This window comes from Carassius auratus, chromosome 13, assembly GCF_003368295.1.
Source record: "Carassius auratus strain Wakin chromosome 13, ASM336829v1, whole genome shotgun sequence".
Taxonomy (NCBI): domain Eukaryota; kingdom Metazoa; phylum Chordata; class Actinopteri; order Cypriniformes; family Cyprinidae; genus Carassius; species Carassius auratus.
In genome coordinates this window covers 22,215,117-22,237,621 of record NC_039255.1, presented here as the reverse complement: position 1 = coordinate 22,237,621, position 22,505 = coordinate 22,215,117, and the positions used below count along the sequence as shown (strand labels likewise).

At 40.4% G+C, this 22,505-nt stretch overlaps 1 protein-coding gene across 2 annotated transcripts; it reads right to left on the bottom strand.

The window, feature by feature from the left end:
- Positions 1-2,610: 2,610 nt before the first annotated feature.
- Positions 2,611-5,988, bottom strand: LOC113113037 (mRNA decay activator protein ZFP36L2-B-like). Of its 2 annotated transcripts, none has more exons than XM_026279147.1 (2): positions 5,570-5,988; positions 2,611-5,390 (listed from the first exon to the last, which is right to left on the bottom strand). In XM_026279147.1, the coding sequence occupies exons 1-2, from the start codon at positions 5,660-5,662 to the stop codon at positions 4,287-4,289; spliced, it is 1,197 nt and encodes a 398-aa protein (XP_026134932.1). In that variant the 5' UTR covers positions 5,663-5,988; the 3' UTR covers positions 2,611-4,286. The 2 variants fall into 2 exon arrangements, with proteins under 2 accessions (XP_026134932.1, XP_026134931.1); XM_026279146.1 differs by having other exon boundaries at positions 2,611-5,393; positions 5,570-5,922.
- Between the last annotated feature and the right edge of the window lie 16,517 nt (positions 5,989-22,505).

Sequence of the window (22,505 nt, the reverse complement as noted above, 5' to 3'; positions counted from 1 at the left end):
ACCGAGACAGACAGACAGATTGAGACAGACAGACAGACAGAGACAGATAGACAGACATACAGACAGACAGACCAAGACAGACAGACCGAGACAGACAGACAGACAGACCAACAGACAGAGAAAGACATAGACACACGACCGAGACAGACAGACAGATTGAGACAGACAGACAGACAGAGACAGATAGACAGACATACAGACAGACAGACCAAGACAGACAGACAGAGACAGACAGACAGACAGACAGACAGACTACGACAGTCAGACAGACAGACCGAGACAAACAGACAGAGACAGACAGAAAGACAGATAGACAGACAGGCCGAGACAGACAGAGACAGACAGACAGACAGACAGACCAAGACAGACAGATAGAGACAGACAGACAGACAGACAGAGACAGACAGACAGACAGACAGACAGAGACAGACAGACAGACAGACAGAGACAAACAGACCAAGACAGACAGACAGACAGAGACAGAGACTGAGACAGACAGACCGAGACAGACAGAAACAGTCAGGGACAAGCTGTAGCACTCATGCAGAGCCTGCAGGATTTCTTTGAAGGCTTTTTTCTCCATAAGGGGATTTTCTGGACACCGATTTACCCCTAAAAACCAACAACACAACAGCATGAAATAGACCTTAAGCATAATATAGATTGAGACAGACAGACAGACAGACCAAGACAGACAGACAGACATAGAAGAGACAGACATAGACAGACGACTGAGATAGACAGACCAAGACAGACAGACAGACAGACCGAGACAAACAGACCGAGACAGACAGACCGACAGACCGAGACAGACAGATCGACAGATAAACAGGCTGAGACAGACAGAGACAGACAGACAGACATACAGACCAAGACAGACAGACCGAGACAGACAGACAGACAGACAGACAGACAGACAGAGACAGACAGATAGAGACAGACAGAGACAGACAGACATACAGACCAAGACAGACAGATAGAGACAGATAGAGACAGACAGACAGACAGACAGACCGAGACAGACAGACAGACAGACAGACAGAGACAGACAGATAGAGACAGACAGAGACAGACAGACATACAGACCAAGACAGACAGATAGAGACAGATAGAGACAAACAGACAGACAGACCGAGACAGACAGACAGACAGACAGATAGACAGACAGACATAAACAGACAGAGATAGACAGACAGACAGAAACAGACATAGAGACGGACTGACAGATAGATAGATAGATAGATAGATAGATAGATAGATAGATAGATAGATAGATAGATAGATAGATAGATAGATAGATAGATAGATAGATAGATAGATAGTAACACTAAAAGTTTAATAAGTGAGTGTACATAAGTCTAAGTGTTTACTGTATAAGTGTATAAGTGTAAATATTTTAAAATATCTGTGAGCCCCTTCATTAACTGGACATGACAGCAGTGTTTCATGGATCTGGCACCCCCTCCTTCCCCAACTATTCCTGTTAAACACACTGCGGCACAAATAGAAACTTTTAGAAGCCCTGACTGACGATAGCAATAAAGATGACAAAACCAGCAGGAGAGAGGCTGGAAGTGGGAGGCGGCAAAGAACCAAGTCTTTCCTGCCATAATCAGAAGTCAGCGCATTTCCTGTCATTGTAGGAGCTCCAGGGCCATTTACCACACTGACACACAAACACGCACACTCAAGTGTTTGCATTCACAAGCACAAGACACGGCGTACAGATTTACAACACTGAGATGAGGCACCTTCACAACACACATTCCTGACATATTAATGTTACCGTACAAAACAAATAAATCTTGGCCTATTTGGCACTGATCTACTCGCTTTGGGTCTGATAAATATGGTATCATAAACAGAGTGCGGGTATATAAATATTTGCCTGCTGTTATCGTTCTTATTTTATATATGGCTTCAATGGCGGTGATAGCTTTTATCAAATAGTTACTGCAGTGCGTTAAAACGCTAGCAAAAACAACCAGCTCTGAATGACTAAACCAAGTCAAGGTTTCACGAATGCCCAGCAATGTCTTTTGTATACCACAGGCACCAGTCCTAGCCACAAGAGTGTGAATCACGGTCATTTATGAATGGTGAGCAATATGTGAATGGCAGTATGCTAAAAGTTCTCATCCCTCCTTGAGTGAATGCTCATTTTTTCTTCTGTTTATTTTAGGGAAGACTGTGTAATGCAAGTAATATCAAAACCAAAGCAAGTGAACTGTCATGTCATGAATCATGTGCTGTTTTAAATATGCATCTATATGCATGAAGCAAGTTTTGACTGCATACAGAGGAGTCTTAGTCAGCCACAGAAAACAAAACTACCAGGTTGGGGCAACCCCCATAAGGCCTTTCACAGGCAGCTAAGCATGCAGACAGAATGCAGACCACTGCGGTTAGACTCAACCTCAGCATGCAGAAGCCGTCAGGGTTCATGTGAGTCGAGAGAGAGATTGTTTTCAGGGAAAAACTACGAGAATAGAAAAGGTAGCTTGTGTGTGTGTTTGACTTTAAGAGCTAATACAGAAGTATGACTTGCAAAACCTCCCCAGCTCCAGTTTTTTTCAATGAAAACCACACAGACTAGTTTCCAACGTTTGTTTGTTTTTTCCAAAATTATTTTATTGGGAGAACTACAAAAATGTACAGTACAAAGTTAACAGTCTCACACGCAATTTGTAGTGAACTGACTCCCCGAAAAACAAATATGGTACAAATCCTGTTCTTTTTGTCTTTTTTATTACATTCAAAAAGCTTTACTTCTGAAAAAGTAGTCAAAAAAAGGTACATAGTGCGAATCCCCTGTACCTACTATGTACAAACCAAATGTGTTCAAACTCTTCCCCGTCCAGCAAGTTTGGAAGATTCAGACCATTACCATATCATAGGAAAGCAAGAGAACAAACAAAAAGGCAAAACAATGCAAGGAACAGGGAGTAATAGAAAAAATACAACTCAGATTTTTTACTCCAAGTCTCTATTTCTCTCCTTTGATAAGTGGTAACAACCTTCCAAAAAGTTTAAATTACAAACTACATTCATTTCCTCTTGTTGTAAAACAATAACATGTATGAAAATACTTTATTTGGTTAATCATAAGGCAATGTAAGATGGTGAATCCCCACAGGCACTAGGCAGTAATACACTGGGGCTCTGGTCTGCTACATTCTCATGCACGTGGCTCCCGTGCATTGTATAGACATGCGTATTAAAAAAATAAAAATACTTTTTGGTTAATCGATTTACTTGGGATCTTTGAAATCTGATTTCTATGAAAAATTAAGGCTAGTACACGTTCGGACGGTCCTGCAAACCACAGTTTATACATTCTAGAGACAAACCTAAAGGGACACGTCTGATTCTCCAAAATGACAACAGACAAAACAAACACTTCCGAAAAGTAACATCCCAACAAACAGCGAATCACACAAACTGCTTTTTTTTTTAATGAACGTAAACAAGGAAAACAAAGTTAATGAAATAAATATCACATACAATCTCTTAAATTAAGATTTTTTTTTGTTTGTTTGTTTTACTCATTTACAATAAAATAAAGTGAAGTTACAAAAAGAGACCAAACAAAAATATATATTACTGTGAAAAGAACATACACTCCACTTTATGTAGATTAATAATGGCGATCATAATTTAAAAATAATAAAAGAATATAGATCTATTGCTTCATCATACTCGATAAATACAGTATGGACACAATTAACAATGTAGCCTATACTTTTCACAAGATAAAATAAATAAGTTAAATAGTTCATAGCCAGTTATGCACTGCTATTTAATCACTCATAAGCTAAAAAAAAAAAAAGAAAAAAAAATATTCAACCATCAGCAGTGATTTCCCAACAAGCCAAAGGGAGAAAGCTTCAAACTGCACAAACCAACCAAACCACTGGGTGGCGCCGCGAAACTGGATAACTTTTGGAATGGATGTACATACTTTGAAAACTACTATACTTTGTGTCAAGGCATATTCTTGGCAAGGATGAAGGAAAATCTGAAACCGCTCTGTCTTTCACGTTAAAAAAAATTTGTCTTTTGTACAAATCTGGAAAGTAGTGGTCCAAAAAGACCAAGAGAATGCAACAAACTGCACCGGTGGAATGCCTTCAAAGCAGTTCAAACAGACTAATGCCATGTCAGCGTCTGACATACAAATCCATCTCCCTCGATATTAAAGTCTATTGCTGAGCCTGAGCTACATATCTAACGGGAGACTCCTTTGCTATCGAGTCCATTACAAAAAAAAAAAAAAAAAAAGCCGATCAATCATCGGAAATCGACAGCCTGCTGAAGATGGGCAAACGCCTCCCGCCGTCCAGAGTGGGAGACTCGGAGCCGCTGAGACTTCCGGAGGAGCTGAGCGAGCCGCTGGCGTAGCTCTCCCGGTCCGAGATGCTCTCAGGCGGGCTGGGGGGCGAGTCGAACACCGGCGACTCGGACAGGCGCTGGAGGGACTGCAAGTGGCCGAGGCCGTCGCCCATGTTGACCTGAAGGTTTCCGTAATAACCGTTGTGCGTGTGCACGACCAGCGGCGCGAGCAGGGCTTTGAGGTCTTGGCCGGGGAAAGAGAAGGCACTGTTGCGAGTCGACGAGAGAACGTCTTCGTAGAAGTTAGTGGCGCAGGAGGAACCATTGGAGGAAGCGGGAGGGGGGGTTCGGGACGTGGGGCTCTCGAGAAGGGGGGAGTCGAGTCCGTGGTGGTGCTGGCTGGAGAAACCCGAGAAGCTGAGGCTGTGGTGGAGTTTCGGTCGCTCCCTGAAGGCTCCCTGTTGCCCGTAGCCGCTCATCGGCTCCCCCCGGGCGGACTTGGGGGACTCTCCCTGCACGCTGTTGGCGTTGCTCGGCGCTGGTCTGCGCTCGTCGGCGTTGTGGATGAAGTGGCAGCGCGGGCCGTACGGGCAGAAGCCGATGGTGTGGAAAGTGCGACAGGGCTCGGTTTTGTACTTCGGGTGGCGAGACAGGCTTCTCAGCTCGTGGTAGCCGTGCGCGAACTGGCACTTCTCGCCGTACTTGCACACTCCGTTTTCCTCGAAGGGCCTGCAGAGCTCCGTCTTGTAGCGGGTGGAGTTGATCTGCGAGCCCGGCTTCTGCTGCAGCTGCTCGCCGCTCTCGCTGTAGGCGCGGTCGCGGAACTTGTTCTCCTTGTTCATGATGGCGTTCTCCTTCATGCTGCTGTAGGAGCTGGCAGGGTACTTGTTGCAGTTCGTCATGTGCTCCATGTTGCTGGTGGAGTTTCGACGGAAGAATCCTGACGCGTACGAGTTGCAGTTGTTGGTGCTGCTGCCGGAGGTCGTTACCGGAGCCCCGACAGCTTTCTTATCCAGCATGCTGTTAATGTGTATGGCGTTAATGTTGAGGCTCTTCTCCTGCTGTGCAAAGAGGAGGAAAAAGAAGAAACAAAGTTGAAACCAATGCAAAGTAGTTGCAAAACTATTTATGCAACGTTACTCGTCTCAGCAATGCATGGATTTGTTTAACGTTCTCGAATCTTCAAAAAGTACAGGCAGAGATAAGATGCACGTAGTGGTTTAAATCAGCAAAGTACCTTGTACAGCATGTCGATGTCGTAAAGAGCGGACAGGATGGTCGCAGACATTTCTGTTTCTTCAGGAGAAGACAGTCGCAGATGATCTCTCATTTGAGGACCGACCTGGAGCCTTTGGATGCGAATGCGTTTAGTTTGCCACTGGCTTAGAGATTGTGCAAGAGATGCGGAACTAAAAAGAGGCTAGTTTTAGATGTGGTCTGAAACTCAGAGAAGTTAGACTGAGTTCCTCGTTGTGTGTGTTTTTGTTGCTAGTCTTCTCCCACCGCGCAGTGCCGAGTCAGAACAGTGAAGAGCCTGCTCGACTCTCCCGCACATATAAGCTTGGACAACTCGTGAAGAGGAGGAGCTCGCAAACTTGGTGCGAAAGTTCCATCAACGCTACGCCCCGCTTTTCAAGTGTCGCCGGGACCGTGGAGCTCATTGGTCGCATTCTGCACCCCTCCTGCGGCGCACATTCACTCTCACAGCACCTCTCCAACACTGCACAACTAAAAAAGATGAATTCAGTACAATCAACATATAGTTTAAAAACGAGAAAAGTCGATAAATATTTCAAAATAATATAGAAATACTACCACAGTATGTGTAGTTTTAACGTTTATTAAATATACGCATTATATAAACCCCATATTCGGAAAAGCACATGGCATGTCATTTAAACTAAATGTTAACAGTATGGGGAATTGATGGAAGAAACATATTTTGAGTGTTGACACTTGGCGTACACGAGACTCGTGAACGCGCGAGACTGGTCGCTCTGATATCAGGAAATGTTTAGTGGGTGAGTGCGATTGCATAATCTACACCGAGAGGCCAGTCTTTGAAGTTGTGCCAGGTTATGATGCATAGAGTGTGAAACTATGACACTTATCTGCATGTGACGTTTTCCTCTGCTTATCTTTTCCTGTCTAAATAAAGTCAATTTTAGCCTAGACGTGCATTTTTTTTTTTAAATAAACAATAATGCACATTTCATAATTAATTCTCATAATTGTTTTGCATTGTATCCTTAATTTAGAAAACACAAAGAAGAAAAAAAAAATAGTTTCAACAAGTTGCAAGAAAGTAAATATCAAATCCTTTAAGTAACTCAACTCTAATAAAAACGATACAATACTGTCCCCTAACGGTGTCGATGCGTATCGTCGAAAAAAAGGGCTTGGGCGCCACCTACAGGCAAAAATCAATAAAAATATATAATTCACTTCACAACATTTCCTTGTCTTTATACCTATCGCAGTTCCCAATACATATCTCAGCGGTACTCTTCTATTACAAATCCATTTTTGATGGTTTCAGTGAAGCACGTCTATACATAAATGAGAGAAAAAGAAAAACCTTTCTGATCCTGGTGAGGGGAACAGCATGTGTGATCTTACCCACCCTGTGTGTGTGTGTGTCTGTGTGAGAGAGAGAGAGGAATACAGCTGCTGACATCCCAAAACATTACATCATTTTACAGTAAAAGGGGAACATTGCTACTACAGCCCCTGAAGGCAGCCTAGCTGTCTACTTAGCAAATGGACACCAGACTATTTTGCTCTGATTGCATAACACACAGGAGGAGCAACCAAATAATTGATTGTCCTAAAAACTGTTACGCTATGCATTAAAAATAAAACCGCTTGCTCGAATGCAACGTGTGAAAACGTGACCCTGAAAACACAGCCGAGGAGAATAAAACCTCTCATTCTCAGTATCGCTCACGCACATTAGTGTATAAAAATAATCCCACAGTCAAAGGAACATAATAAACTTTATTTGAATTTAAAAAAGCTTGTGGTCATGCCTGCATGCAATTCAGCTCTCAGAGGAAAACCACCGTGAGATTTAAATAGATTCATAATGCACCTCTACTTTCACTTTCTGTATCTTTCACAGTCATCTAAGAAGACCTAAGTGTATCTAGAAGATTCTGAGCCAGTGGCGTTCTCTCTTTCAGATATCTATGCATACTCGATGGTGGCTGAAAACTGGGGCAGTGCAGAGAGGGCTTCATCGAACTCTGAGCCGCCAGGTTATTGCTCTTTGCGATGACTGATAGTCGGTCCAGTTCTGCAGAGATTACACCAGGTGAATGTGTCACTCTTACGAGGGCAGAGAGGTGTCCGTGCAACATTAGTGCCCATAACAAACACTCGGCCCACAGGTTAAGATCTCCCGTCTCAAAGAGGAAGTCCTCATCCTGGAAGAAAAAAAAAACAAGAAGAGAGAGAGAAGAAGAAGAACTTAGATTCTTAAACTAGATTTTCTGAAGACAATGTGAGCAGGGCATTGGAGACAATGTGCACTTTAAGGATGTTTCTATGCATTTGCATAGAAAGTGTTTTGAGTGAGTTTTAGTTCTTTGACAAGCAGTAGGGTGTTCTGGGTGATTTCTAGGGTGTTAACAAGTGAATGCTTATTGGCCCATTTTATTAGAGAGGTCATATAAAGTGCAACAGTTGGTTCTGGAACTAAAAATCCAAGTTATGGATACTGAACTATAACTTATACACCTTTAACACACACACAAAATTCCTTACCAAGTCCAGTGACCCCTCACAACTTGTTCATCTCCCAGCAGCCGTGGCAACATCTACAAATGCGGCATGACATAAGAAGTCAAACTGAATTCTGACAAATATTCCCTGATACAGGATTCAACAAAGCAAATTATTCTGGAACACACATATGGAAAGTTTAAATAGATCAATTTAATGAGCCATGTCAATTCAATTTTTTTTTGTCTCCAAAGCATTACTGGGTTCAGGCAGTGGAGGTGGTGCTTTGCCACAGTGCAATCTGCTCCCAATCTGAGACTTGCCAGAGGGTTGAACGCAAAGCAACAGCCTGAGATTGATGCATCGCTCTCTTTTTGTTTTCTAGACAGCGTGTTTCCATCTTCGCCTGGCATGGAACCCATTTGAGAGAAGCAAAACTATAACTCAGAAGCAGAACGCACATATTGGAAACCACAATGTACCATATGCACACGTGCAGGCGTTCAAGACGGGTCGCTATTGACTCAACAATCGGGAAGTTGAGTCTAAAAATAGATCTAGACGTAATATAAGGGAAGTGAAAAAAGATCTCAGTGCGCATAAGAAGACACAACAACACCGACATCCATCCAGGATGGCTGGCGACCTCCCTTTGGTTCAGCGACTCCAGTTGTCCATGCATCAAAGCAGTAATCTGCTGCAGTTTGTTTTGAACTCCAGTTTTTCTCCTCTGCCCCCCTTTCCCAACCAAAATCTTGCATGCCAATGTCTAAGGCTACTTCAAAAGTCACCAGGACTTACCAGTCAAAATCAAAAGAGAGAGAATGAGCACAAAGCAACACCTTAAAGGTTGCCCACCCATTCATCTCTCCCCCAGAAGGATCTATGGGAAAAGAACGGCTGCACAAGAATGAACGGATCGGCTTTCTGAGGCAAACTTAAGTAGAGGGCTACAGGCTGACGTTACAAGCATGTGGAAAGATGTTGATTGTGTAGACTCAGAGGGTGACATGTTCCTTTCTCTATGTGATGTGTTGGGACGCCCCATCTCTTGCTTTACCGGAGTCTGATGTCAGAGGTGCTTTTCATGCTCATGGACTTTGGTGCTGGATGCCATCCAAGGCCGAACAAATAACCGTCACCCAGACAGTAAGAAATAATAGGAAACTCAAGCTCTTTCCATTCCCTTTTCTGTGGTTTCGAACTTCAATAACATGATTTCTCAATCTCTTCAGAGCTTACTCAACAGGATGTTCTGTTCGCATCTGCAAGAACAAGTGTTTTCGGTGTTACTTAAAGGAGAACTTTTGCTGTTTGTTTGCCGTTTAAGAACATATGTGTAACGTATCACATGGGTGAATACCAAAATTAAAGCCTGCAGATGTACACTCTCAGAAATTGTAGAAGCTTGTCACTTGTGCAGTACCCTTAAAAGGACAACTTTGTACCATATTTATGTCTAAAACGATCACAGTAGCAGCTTAACTGTACATATTACGACTTCAATGTTCTATTATACACCTTTTATGGGTGAATAAAGTAAAGTTACCCGTTTACCCAGGGCCGTAGCTTGGGTTTGCAGGGCCCAGGTGCAGGTTGATCCTGTGGGCCCTGTTTAAAAACTGTGTAAATAGCACAAATAAACTAATTAAACAATGTTTAAGTTTTTCAAGGTTGTAAGTTTCCATGTACAGAAACTGAATAATCAAATGAAAATCGCACTGCATCGTCGTAACTATATAATTAAAACATTATTTAAGAATAATTCTTGTTAAAACTACAAAATTATTCAGATTACTAAATTATTTTCTCCCCTTTAATTTCTTGGATTAACATTAAGGACACTGACAGCAGCTAGTAAATTAGGCGCGTTCATTTTTAAAGGCCCCGATATACTTTCAATGAAATCGAAGAATGAACTGATATGATGTAAATTTCAAACAATATCAGGTTTGAAACAGCTGACCAAAGCGAACTTTCTGGGGGTGTTTGTTTCGGCTCCTAAACACCTCTGAGATTCTATTGGTCCGTGGCAGTTACGCAATTGGTGAGTGTGTTCTGAAACTCCACCTTGTTGAACTGTTGAAGTTTAAGTGCAGTGTGTGGCATACCATATTGTGGGAGTATGCTGTAGGGTTTATTTGTCTGATAGCCGGAGGGAAAAAGCTATGCCTCGGTCGGCTAGTGTGGGATCGGATGCTGTGGAGACGTCTTCCTGAGGGCAGCAGAGAGAGCAGTCTGTGGGACGTGTGGCTGGAGACACTGATGATCCTCCGGGATTTCCTTAAACAACGCACCGGTGTAAATGGCAGTTCGCATTACCCTTTTCAGAGCTTTACGGTTGCCAGCGGTGCTGTTTCCAAACCAGGCAGTGATGCAGCCTGTGATTGATTTATTTGTTTCATCATGCTAAAGTTTTACAGACTATAAATCATTCACACTTCCCATAAAGGACTGATTATGGTTCTTTTGTATTGAAAAAATGATACTTTGCTCTGAACTGTAGCTAAACATTATTCTTTTGTCTATAATATTCTGACCACTGGTGCCAGTCTCACACCTAGATTGCCTACACTTCATCATTTGATCGTTGTTGTGTTTAGCCCCTAAACGAAGAACTAAAATGAACTTTGTTTGAAGTATACCGGGGCCCTAAGAGACATTACATTTGGTATAATGATACACATCTGATTTCCTTCTCAACCTTTTACTTTCACTAAAGACATAACCGACAATTTTTAGCGGATACTCGCAAATACAAGTTTTTGTATGTATGTATGTATGTTTCGCTTCCAGAGCAAGAAGAGACCAAACTCAATTCGGTGTTCAAGTCTGTGAGACGTGGATCTCTGCGTGTGCGCAGAACAGCGTGCGCAGGTGCTAAATTAACCCTTTCATGTATTTTTGTGTTTGTATGTCTAAACTGGCATGGTGTTTTTGTTCGTTCAGGCACGAGAGGAAGCAAAGAAGTGCTCGGTTCGGTGTTAGCGCGGCTCTCTGTGTGCGCACTGAACTCGGCGCTCAAACTCTCAGTTGAGTTTTTCCACATCTTGTGTTTAAATGCACTGTTTTAAATGTTTAAATTGGCAAGACTTAAAATGCATGCAACTGATAAGCTTTCGTGACGACATGGGAGTCTGTCTTGTTATGCTGGTCTCGGGCAGTCGTTGAAATCGCAAGAGAGCCCCCTTCAGCCATGGGCCCCTATAATCATCACCACCTTTCACCCCACTAGCGAAGGCCCTGCTTTTTTACCTTCTAATGGTACAATATTTTCATACTTTTCCTGACAGTGTATTTTTGACAGAAAAAGAACAAATCTGTCATTGTTAACTCACCCTCATGTTGTCCAAATCTGTATGATGCTATTTCTTCCGTGGATATTTTGAAAAATGTTTGTTACCAAACTGTTTTGTTGACCTATGGCTTCTATTATATAGACATCAACACGGACATTTCTTAAAATGTCTCTTTTTATGTTCCACATAAGAACAAAAAGTCATACAGGTTATGAAACGGCATGAGGATGAGTATATGAAAGCAGAATTTTGGCTGAACAGTCTCGAAGTTAAAGTGAAGAAGCTTCTAGATCTTGGCGGTAGATGTGACGGCAGAAATGTTATGAGAGGTGTTTCGGGGCACTTCGCCCAGCCGGTTTGTGTCTAGATGCACACAGTTGTGCCGAGAGGAGGGCAGTTTCGTTCCCGTAATCAATCTGTGGGAGTCGTGGGACTGGAACTAATTAAAAAAAAACTTTCTGAATGATGAAAGCAAGAAGAGCATTAGTGTGTGGCAAATCCGGGATGTGAGCGAGCGCAGCTGGGCGAGTGTCGGGTGTCGGGCGTCAGGGAAGCTGCGCTGGATGAACCAGTCGACTTCTCTAAAGCCTTATTTACTTATGGTTTAAGCCTACCCATGATGCAACAGGGGTCTCATGATGGGTTTGACAGCTTTATCCCAATAAATAAGATGACTAAATAGACAAAACTGTCATAGTTTACTCACTCTCATGTTGTTCCAAACCTGTGGCTTTTACTGAAAACAATACTGAAGAACATCCTGGCCCATTTTTATTAGTATAATGAAAGTAAACAGGGATGGGTGCTGTCTAGCTTCAGAAGGACAGAACGTAGCACCATTAAAGTATTAATATGTACTTCTTCAGAAGCCATGTGACAGCCTTTTGTGCACCACAGAAGAAAGTCATACAGGATGGATGAATAAAAGATGACAGTTGAACTATCCCTTTAATTTATATTCTGTATGCACACAGAGTCTCACAAAATCACATGTGAAACCGAAGACACTGAGCTTTGTATGTGGCTAGAGATTTCAGTGCGTGTGGGAATGACCACATGTGCATCACTGCACGCTCTCTCACATACATGCGTGCATATTTGGACACTCCCAGAACAAGGTGCAAAAAGTCTGCGGGCAGGAAGTGTTGGTGTGGGCGAGAGTGGCGTCAAGGTGCGAGAAAATGCACACATTTACAGCTCTAACTTCCTTCAGAGACCTATGAGAACGAAGGAACTAGAGGAGGCTCATACCCAAGCCCTCGCACGCACCAACCACAGATAGACTGACAATGCAATATGTATAAATATCAACTTTTTTCCATTATATTGGTGCCATTATTGATTTATTACAGATATAAATCAATAGCTAAAACTGATATCGGTTGACAAAACCACATCTCAATCTCGATCAGCTCCTTTTGGAAGAGCAAGAAATCATTAACTCTATACCTTAAAACTCCATTTGATTTCCAGTGCAGCTTACTTTCATGATTATGGCCCTGAATATTAAGCAAGCCAGCAGAATCAGGTGGAGATGGATATCATCTGACACATTTATGCCGAAACTAAGACGTCTGCTTGAGTTGTTTAGGGTCCCTTACATCAGCTCATAACCTGTCTAATGGGAGTGTTACAAGTATCACCCAGGTGTCTGCTGGTTAAAGGCCTGGAAAACAGTCACACGACCCTAAGACAAATGGGGAAAAGACTCCTCAACATATGTGCTACCTCAGAATCTCTAGGTTTCCTGTGCCTGCCCATTTTTCAGCAGCAGCCATTCATTGTTTGAAACCTATTTCAGAATATGTTTGTTAAGCTCCACATACAAGCTAGAATAAATGACAGGGCCAATGTGCCTAAACTATTAGTGCCAAAGAGCTGTGCTTTAATGATTGAGTACCTTTGGTGCTACATTTGGACACTACTGGTTTAATGGATGGATGATTCACAGATCAGTTCAGACCTCTTCTTGTAATCCATTACATGAATGACTACAGGACATAATGACTACAGGACTACATACACCACTGCTTAAGACATTACACGCACAATGCTAGAGTTTGACATTAGCTGACTGGTGAGAACATCCTCAAAACCAAACCAGACACGCCAAGAACAATACCAACGGGAGGAATGCATGGTTTTTTCAAAGCAGCTCAACTGATGTTGTACTTGGAAATAACATGGGGGGAAAAAGCTTCCCAATTTATATGTAATAACCATAATAATGCTTTAAATTTAAATATATACTTTATACTTAAAAAGTGATTCGCTACTGGAAAACAAAATAGCATTATTATGGTGATTCACATTATAACAACAACACATTCTTGGTCTGAGGATTCAAAGAAACCCTTAACCTTAAGCAATAAACTACATGTCCCACATTGTTTGAACTTCTGACATGAGTAATGCCTCAAAAACATGTGTTTCGTTGACTATAGGTCATTTCTAAGCAATCAGAATGTGTTTTTAATAATGCTGTAGACTTGCATATTACAGAGCTTTTTGACTTGGGCCAGTAAGCAACACCCTAGCATCCTCCTAGAACACCTTAGCAACTACTCGTCACCAAATATTTACACTTGTTCAAGGCTTACATCTCTGTGAAGTGAAAGAAAACCAACCAGAAAAAAAACCCAAAAAACGAAAATGAAAAGCGCCGATCGCTGAAATGCCTGTACACTCCGGAGCTCCCCCTGTGCGAATATGGTCCTATCCCATCTTAATGCTGTTATCAGATGTACCTCTCACCCTCCTAAAAGCCTTGTCAAGTGATGCCAGGGGTTCTGATTTCCAACCTAATTTGTGTTGAGATAGCGGAGGAATAAAAGTGTCTAACTGAATTCGGTTTTCATGTAAGGCACAAAGACTTCACTGTGACGGCGAAGAGAAAGAGGGCCTAGTACAAAGCCAGAGATGGGAATACAGTGGGAGATCATGTTAGGGTTACTTCATATATCTCAACTGCTTCATCTTTCTCAAGAGTCAAGTTTCTTCCTAAAACCAGAAAAGTGTTGAAAAATAGCACACTGATAAACTATTTTACACCATCAACATTTTAGGTAAAAGTTTGGAACTGCAAAGATTTTAATTAAATGTTTTCGAAAGTGGTCTCTTATGATCACAGAGGCTGCATAAAAAAAAAAACAGTAATATTGTGAAATGCTTTCATTTAATATTTAAAAATGTTAGTTATTTAAGCTGTGGTAAAGCTGAATTTTTAGCATCAATACGTCAATCTTCAGTGTCACATGATCCTTCAGAAATTATTATCATTATTATTATCATTATTATTATCAATGCATATATACAATACATATATATATACACACACAATATATATACACACACATACTTTAAATAGTAGTGTTCTAAATTTTAAATGCATTAAAAAAAAGTTGACGCATTGTTGTTTCCAAAATTAATTAACATGTTAAATAAAAACACCTAAATATAATACACAAAATTCTAAAATATAAACACACCTGCAGAGTGACAAATCAATTTTTAAAGTACAAATATGCCATTGTTGTTTAGGATAAGAAGTTAGCCAGACACTAAGTAAAAAATAAACCCTAATATTTTGTCATAATGACTGGCCGATGATGGCTGTGACTATGATTACCAGCTTATGAAATAATTATACAGTTTAACGATCATTATATAAGAATGCAGTGATTGACCAATCAGAATCAAGTATTCCAGCAAGCCGTGTAATACGAGGTAACTAAAACTACATGCATAACAATTTTACATCTCATTTAGATCAATTGCAGCAGCTGCCACTGCTTGAAATCTCATGTCACACAAAACCAGTAACATATTGTGGGTTGGCGACAAGCGAAGGCTCAAAGAATTGAGGGACAATGCTTTCTCAGACTCCATCCTGCTCTTGTTTTTCTTGCCCATGAAGCAGGATATCAGCGTGTCAGAGAATGCGGTAATGATGTGGTTTTGATGTGACTGATTTATGGGACGAAGGTGCCGCTCCTCTCTGCATTGCTGACCCACACACCTCCATTTCAAAGGCACAGGGCTGCCGTTCACCGCCTCTCCTCCACACCTCTCCTCTGTCGCTCAGTCAGACGAGGTCGTAAACAACACTGACCTGACCTCCCCCCATCCCTCCAAAACACTCCCTCCCCTTCCAGCCATCTTCATCTGATCTCCTGAATGTTCTGGGCTCAGTAAAAGCACAGTAATTGCAGCAACTCTTTCCTTAGCAGAAATCAGTCCAGCAATGCATTCACAGTGTTTCAAAATATGCAGCTTGCGTTTTCTTTGAAGTACTTATATTAATTCAAAGTTGCAAAATAGTTTCATTTGAGCTGTAAAAGGTGACAATCATCCTTTAAGTGGTGAAACTTTGAGGAACGTTTGGTATGTTACAGACGTCAACCTTGTATGACAGAGCTTGTGCTCATGTAAACAGTCATGTAAATCCAGGAATACTAGACAAAGGACAAAGCACCTAAATATTAAATATGTCTTTTCACAAAACCAGGTTAGCAACTTTCATACTAATTTCACGCTAAAACATTAATTTGCTAATGAATTTTTTTATTGTTTATGTAATGCAAAATATTTTTTGTTTTTTTTCCCTTTTGATTTAACGCATTTAGTTCATATTATTGTCCAAATATTACAACTTTAAAAACATAAACCGTTTTTTCATTGAATTTCCAACAAAAACAACTTTATCATGGCATAAATAGTTGTGATATGTGATTGGTCATGCCTGGACAATACACTACTGTTCAAAAGTAAATATATATATATATATATATATATATATATATATATATATATATATATAGTGAAATATTATTACAATTTAAAAAATCCATTTACTATGTGAATATATTTTAAAATGTAATTGTGACCCTGGAGCACAAAACCGGTCTTAAGTGTCAATTTTACGAAATTAAGATTTATAAATCATCTGAATGCTGAATAAATAAGCTTTCCACTGATGTATTGTTTGTTTGGATCGGACAATATTTGACAGAGAGAAATCTGAAGGTGCAAAATAATCTAAATACTGAGACAATCTTGAAAGTTCTTAGCAATGCACATTACTAATCAAAAATTATGTTTTGATATATTTACAGCAGGAAATTTACAAGATATCTTCATGGAACATGATTTTAACTAAATATGCTAATGATTTTTGGCATAAAAGAAAAATCTTTAATTTTGACCCATACAATGTTTTTTGGCTATTACCACAAATATACCCCAGCGACTTAAGCCTGGATTTGTGCTCCAGGGTCACAATTTATTCCTAGTACAAAGCTGACTTTCCGGTCTTTAGTGTCACATGACCCTCAGAAATCATTCTAACATGTTGATTTGCTGCTCAAGAAACATTTCTGATTATTAAAAAAAGCTGTGCTGCTCAAAGTTTTTGTAGAAAATGTGATTCATTTTCAGGATTCTTTTATAAAGAACAGCATTTATTTCAAATTAAATATATATATATATATATATATATATATATATATATATATATATATATATATATATATATATATCTTGCTGAATTAAAGCATTAAAAAATACTGACGATCTGAATGGTAGTCCCTGAAATCACATTGTTAACTGAGAGAAATGATCTTGAGGCCATAAAGCTCATTCCCCCTCCCCCTTGTCACACCTAGCGGCTAATCGACTAACAACCATTCACAAACAACATTAACAACTTTTTAAAATCATACAGGTTAATCTTTTCAGAGCCTGTGGTTAAGCCACATCACATTTTTTTTTTTTCAGGGATTTGCTTATTTGTAGTGAGATGTGGTGGAATGTTAAACCGTTATAAGGTTAAGTATCTGTAATCTGCTCCAGTCTAGATAGAGAGCAATAGACGGTCCAGTTTAACTTGCTTAAGTCTGTCTGGAAACTTCCACCACAATGCTTCACTCTTTCCTCTCCTCGGTCTCTTGTTTCCTTTCTTCTTCCTTACCTGCGGCGATGACTGGGCCAGGTGCAGCACCAACTGAGATGTCAGTGAGAGAGCGGCACAGTAGAGCTCCACATTGAAAAACATACAAGAAAATCTGCATACTTCCGTTTATTATCAAAAACTGGGAGGGCAGGGTGATGCAACAAAAATACAGAAAAGATCAATGTGTCAGTGTTATTTTTGATGGCTCAAGGCTTGAATAGTAATTGAATAGAAGACACCTTACTAAATATTTTCTTTTTATGCATTTCCATTACATGCTACACATGGACTTCTATGAACAATTTCTGATCAATTAATCGTAAGTTTGATTTTTAGTATGAAATTTTTGAACAAAAAAAAAAATGTGTTGCTTAGCGTTTCTTTGTAATTAAAGGCATAGTTCTGTTGCATGTGCGTTCAAAAGAGAGTGGCGTCTCAGCATATGACGTAAGAGTAGCGTAAGTCTACTGAGAAGTGACGTTAGCTACGTATGTTGAAGCATCCCATATACACACGAATGCAACATTTTAAGATGTAAAATATAGCTAATACATTTCTCTTCACATGGTTTTGCTTTGCTGTAAACAAAACATGCTTGGTTCTCGTGAGACTAGCGCATTCTTACCGCCGCTTACTACATCATCCGGTGAAACGCCGCTCTCTCCTGAACATGCTTATGACAGTTAGCGGAAGCTAGGCATGCCACATTTCTCAATATAATATTAAACTCTTCGGTATGACATCAATAGTTCAATAGGTGCTTGTTTATTGTTTTTTTAAGGGATTGCATTTAAATAATTGCGGTTTTATTTATTTTTTGTTTCATTTAGGCTGATCTTTGACTTGCACAAACTGCATTGTGATCATTTCCCAACATGTCTTTTGTTTGGGAATATTACGAGGTCTGTAAACTAACGTTAACAGACGCCAGACACGCTGAAGACGGATGCAATGAGGAGAAAAGGCCTTAGTATCCAGAGCAAGATCACGGTTCACAATGCGCAGAATGTCAGATCATTCTGTATTTGCTTCAAATTTTGAAATTATTCAAATCTAATTTAATTAAAACACAGCTCATGCTAGATGTGTGTAGCATCTTTGTTTGGATCTTGATTAAAATGCCAAGGTTGCTTCTATTTTTATATGGCTACAGATGGCCTATAACAAATCAAATAAACATCTTGTTCATGTACTCATATTTTAATTCTTTCTTGTCTTGCGTAGAGCTGTGCAAAAAAATTGAATGCAATTTTCATGCACATCTCATCAGTAAACGCAATCGAATCTCAAGCATGTGCATTCAGAAGGAGCAGCATTTACTTCACAGAGCCGTCGTTCACTGACACGCTACGCAAAATCTCGTTCATTATCGCAGGCATTTCATTGCCGATTATTAATGTTTTTTTTTGTTTTTTTTTTTGTTTTTTGCATAGCTCTACTCTTGCATAAATAAAATTAAATAAATAAAAAGAATATATGAATTAAAATGTGTCAACTGAAATTGGGACGTGAGAAGTGAAGATCAATGCATTCCTACTACTGTCTACTTATTTTATATTATACAGTTCACTAGGATTGTGTACAAGTGGAATTTTATAAAAGAAAGAAGCTAAAATAAAGAAAGAGTATTGCCATTTTTTTTCTACTTAACCTCTTACTGCTCCTGTTGCCTAAGCATAAGGGGCTTTCGCACCGGAGGAACCTTTTCATAGTTCCTTGAACTACAGGCAGAAGTACCCAATTTTTGCAACTGGGAATGACATTAGTTCTAAGAACTCAGTTTAGGGGAACTACAGTAAATTAGACTACCACAGAGTAGGTCTAAAACAGCACTATAGGAACCACTAGTGATGTAAGTGAACGCTGACTGGCCAAATGCACCTCAACACTTGCTACCTGTCATTTTTTTTAAAACCATGTAAAAAGTATTTACTCCACGATCATGGAAAACAGCGATAACAGCATTTATCTGTTTATGCAGCATTGTGTTCTTTTCTCAGCCTTGATGATCTGTAACACTGCAAACTGTTTTGGAGATTTACTCAAATTTTCAAGCTCTTTCCATCACCTACATTGCGTGTTTACATACCATCTCCATTATCACGAAACCCACGACACAACAAAAACAGCTCTGATCACGGCGTCCTCCATTCACCGGTTGTTGCCATTTGTAAATGCTGTCGGCCGCTTCAGAGGTCCTGTTTCAGGAACGAATTCAACCAGGAAAATGGCCCAATGGGGATATTGGATATCTAGGAACCACCCTGCTGGCTAGTAACAAGAACTAAGTTCCTAGACCTACATGGTGTGAAAGCCCCTCTTGAATAACAAATAAAAAAAAACTGAGATATGTATTGAAGCTTGGGCTAACTGTATTGTTGCGTACCTAGTTTTAAATATGGATATTTTTCTTACACAAACACACCACTTCACTTCAGACGGCCTTTATTAACGTTCTAGAAATTTTTCCTGAAAATAGCCATTTTAGAATCCAGATTTTTTCTCGACCATCTGGACCCTGATCATAAATGCTGTCTGATCATAAACTGAAGAGACACTTAAATATGACCCCCAGGCCGAGTCCAGAGGGGCTGTTTTACTAACTTGATCTCAGAACAGGTGTAATCCAGCATGTGTTGTCCAACAGAACACGAGTACCAAAATACACTCAGCAATTGTGCCATTACACAACACTGCAAGTGTCCAAGTGCATTGCACAATCGCAGGGACACACACTCAGCAAGTATTATGGTGTTGCTTTAATCACAGGGCGACTGCTACAAAAGACACGTATCATGTCACACTGTACAAACAGCAATACACCGCAAAGCGTTTCACAACGCTGAACTTAAGGGGAGAGATTGAAAGCGTACGAGCGTTGCAAGGTGCTGGAGTCTTTGTAATGCAATACCGATGGCCTGTGTTCACTGCGCACTGGTATGTGAAGGTGTCTGTTATTGTGAGGCCCCTGCAGGCACCTAGGAGCCAAAAACAACAATCCAACTGCACCTGCCGCCTCAAAAACACATATTAAGACATGCACAAAACCTCCTGTACATACCCACAAATTATAGGGAATAACCCTATGTAAAGGAATACGGACACTCTCTCAATTGAAAGCACAGGTAGCTGTGCGCCTTTAATGTGTAAATCAATCTCCCTCCCGCTCTGCCGTAGGAATAAAAGGGTGATTGATGTACACAGGGCGGCTGGCGACCACAGGTATGTGTGGTTTCTTTTGTAGTCGGAGCCCACATCTGAAGCCATTACACTTCCCGCTAACAGCGCTAGCTGCTCAACAGAGTACCTCTCGCCTCCCTAGAGGGATATCCACCACCCAAACCGCTGCCTCAACAATGAGGAGGTTTGTTTGAGTCCACGGCTGCTGAGAACATGCTATGTTTTTAGGGTGATGGTGCAATCTAGTATACAAGATTAATCTTTAAAATCTAGTGAGGATTTTTTGCACAACTGGAGGTAAATGGAAGAATAACATTCATCACATGTATCGCTATTCAATGGTTTTCATAGGCAAAATCCAGTTATTTACACAATCTGGTAAATTTTGTGTGAGGGTGAATGATTTACCCACACAGATCTGGCAACAAGTTCAAGCTGGTCAAACGGATTTGCCACTTTTTTGCTTGGTTTGAAAGTATTATTATTTTTTTTTGTATGCTGTGCTTCATATACCTACAGAACTGACAAACTACCTTCTTTTGCCTGTAAAATTTCACCAGTATGAAGGTTCCCCCTGTTTGCCATTGTTTGGACTGGCAGTCAAATGTCAGTGTCCAATGTAGTTGCTGAAATGTTAAGAGCTGGACAGCTAATACTGCTAATATACATGCTATGGGCTGCTGAATGCTAATATAAGCTACATGATACAATTTAATAACAGAAAATGACATACAATTGATAAAATATGGTTTACTGATATTCTGTTTCTAAAATATTAGCCATTTGGGCTTGTTTAGATTTCCATCCTTATCATTGGAACAGGACAGGCGTTTATTCTACGACACAAAATGCATCAGTAATGTGATTTTAATTTTTTAAGTCCCTGAAAATGGGCCTACAGAGGTGATTTGGGACAGTAAACGTTATCATGGCAAACTGTGAAACTCATTTACTCAACTATAAATGCACTTTTGGGAACTATTCCATTTCAACTTAAACTTTCCCATTTGTGGATTTTAAATCAAAATTAAGAAAGAGTCATCGGAAGCATTAATGGTGGTGGTGATGAACTCATGCAACCAAGGTGTAGTTTATTTACACCCTACAGCTTTTAGCATTTGCCATTACATTTACATTGGTTCATCTGTTTGTAGACATTTCCAGCAATGCGAGGAGATACTCTAGAACCTCCTGACTGCTCAAAGACATCTCATCTCTCCAGTGGAGCAGGGAAGAAAGCGGGAGGACAGCAAGAACCAGCAAAACCTGTGAAACACCAAAAGAAATAGAGACTTTAGTCAGACTAGATGCCTTATTTTCACAAAACCATTGAACAGACTGTACACATCTATCCTACAAAGCCTCGTTTCCATGCATGTCAAAATAAATATGGCATCTACCCTGACTAATCAAACACAAAAGAGCACGAGAAGTCGGTTCAGGATGTTTTGGGAATATTTTCTGTGCTTCATTTGCCAGACACACCTCTCAACCCAATTTCCTTTCATCCATATGAACATTCCCTTATTCCACCCTCCCGTCTGTCAGCAACATTCCCCCCTTCCCATCCATCCATCTATCCCTGCATCCCCCTGCACATAAAACACATCTGGTTCAGCTCTGGCCCTCGGGTTTCCCTCTCAGCAGAGCGAGCAAGTTAACGGAAGACTTGTTTTCCTTCTCCTCGGACCCCCACCGTCTTTCCTTTCCAGTGACAGGCCAGGTACCTTACAGTGCTTTGCTGACATTATTTAGACTTGGTTGGTTGATTATTATTTATTGGAGTGTACAAGAGTCTTAAAAGAGGGCATTTTATGGATCTTTTTAATGGCTTTCTATGGCCCCCGACTTTATAATATTACGGTACATTCAATTATATTAAAGTACATGACAAAACCAATGTGGATTTAGTCTTAAGACTAAAATGAATATTTTCAGAATGGATTTAGGCACTAGTGCAATTGCAGTTCGATGCATAATTTCTCATTAGCGTTGCCATTGAGCCCACAGAGGAAATTAAT

Excerpts from the sequence above, each read along its gene's own strand:
- LOC113113037 (XM_026279146.1), bottom strand. The coding sequence starts at position 5,662 with ATGAGAGATCATCTGCGACTGTCTTCTCCTGAAGAAACAGAAATGTCT. Across the intron at positions 5,394-5,569 it reads ACATCGACATGCTGTACAAG|CAGGAGAAGAGCCTCAACAT; the intron begins GTACTTTGCTGA and ends CTCTTTGCACAG.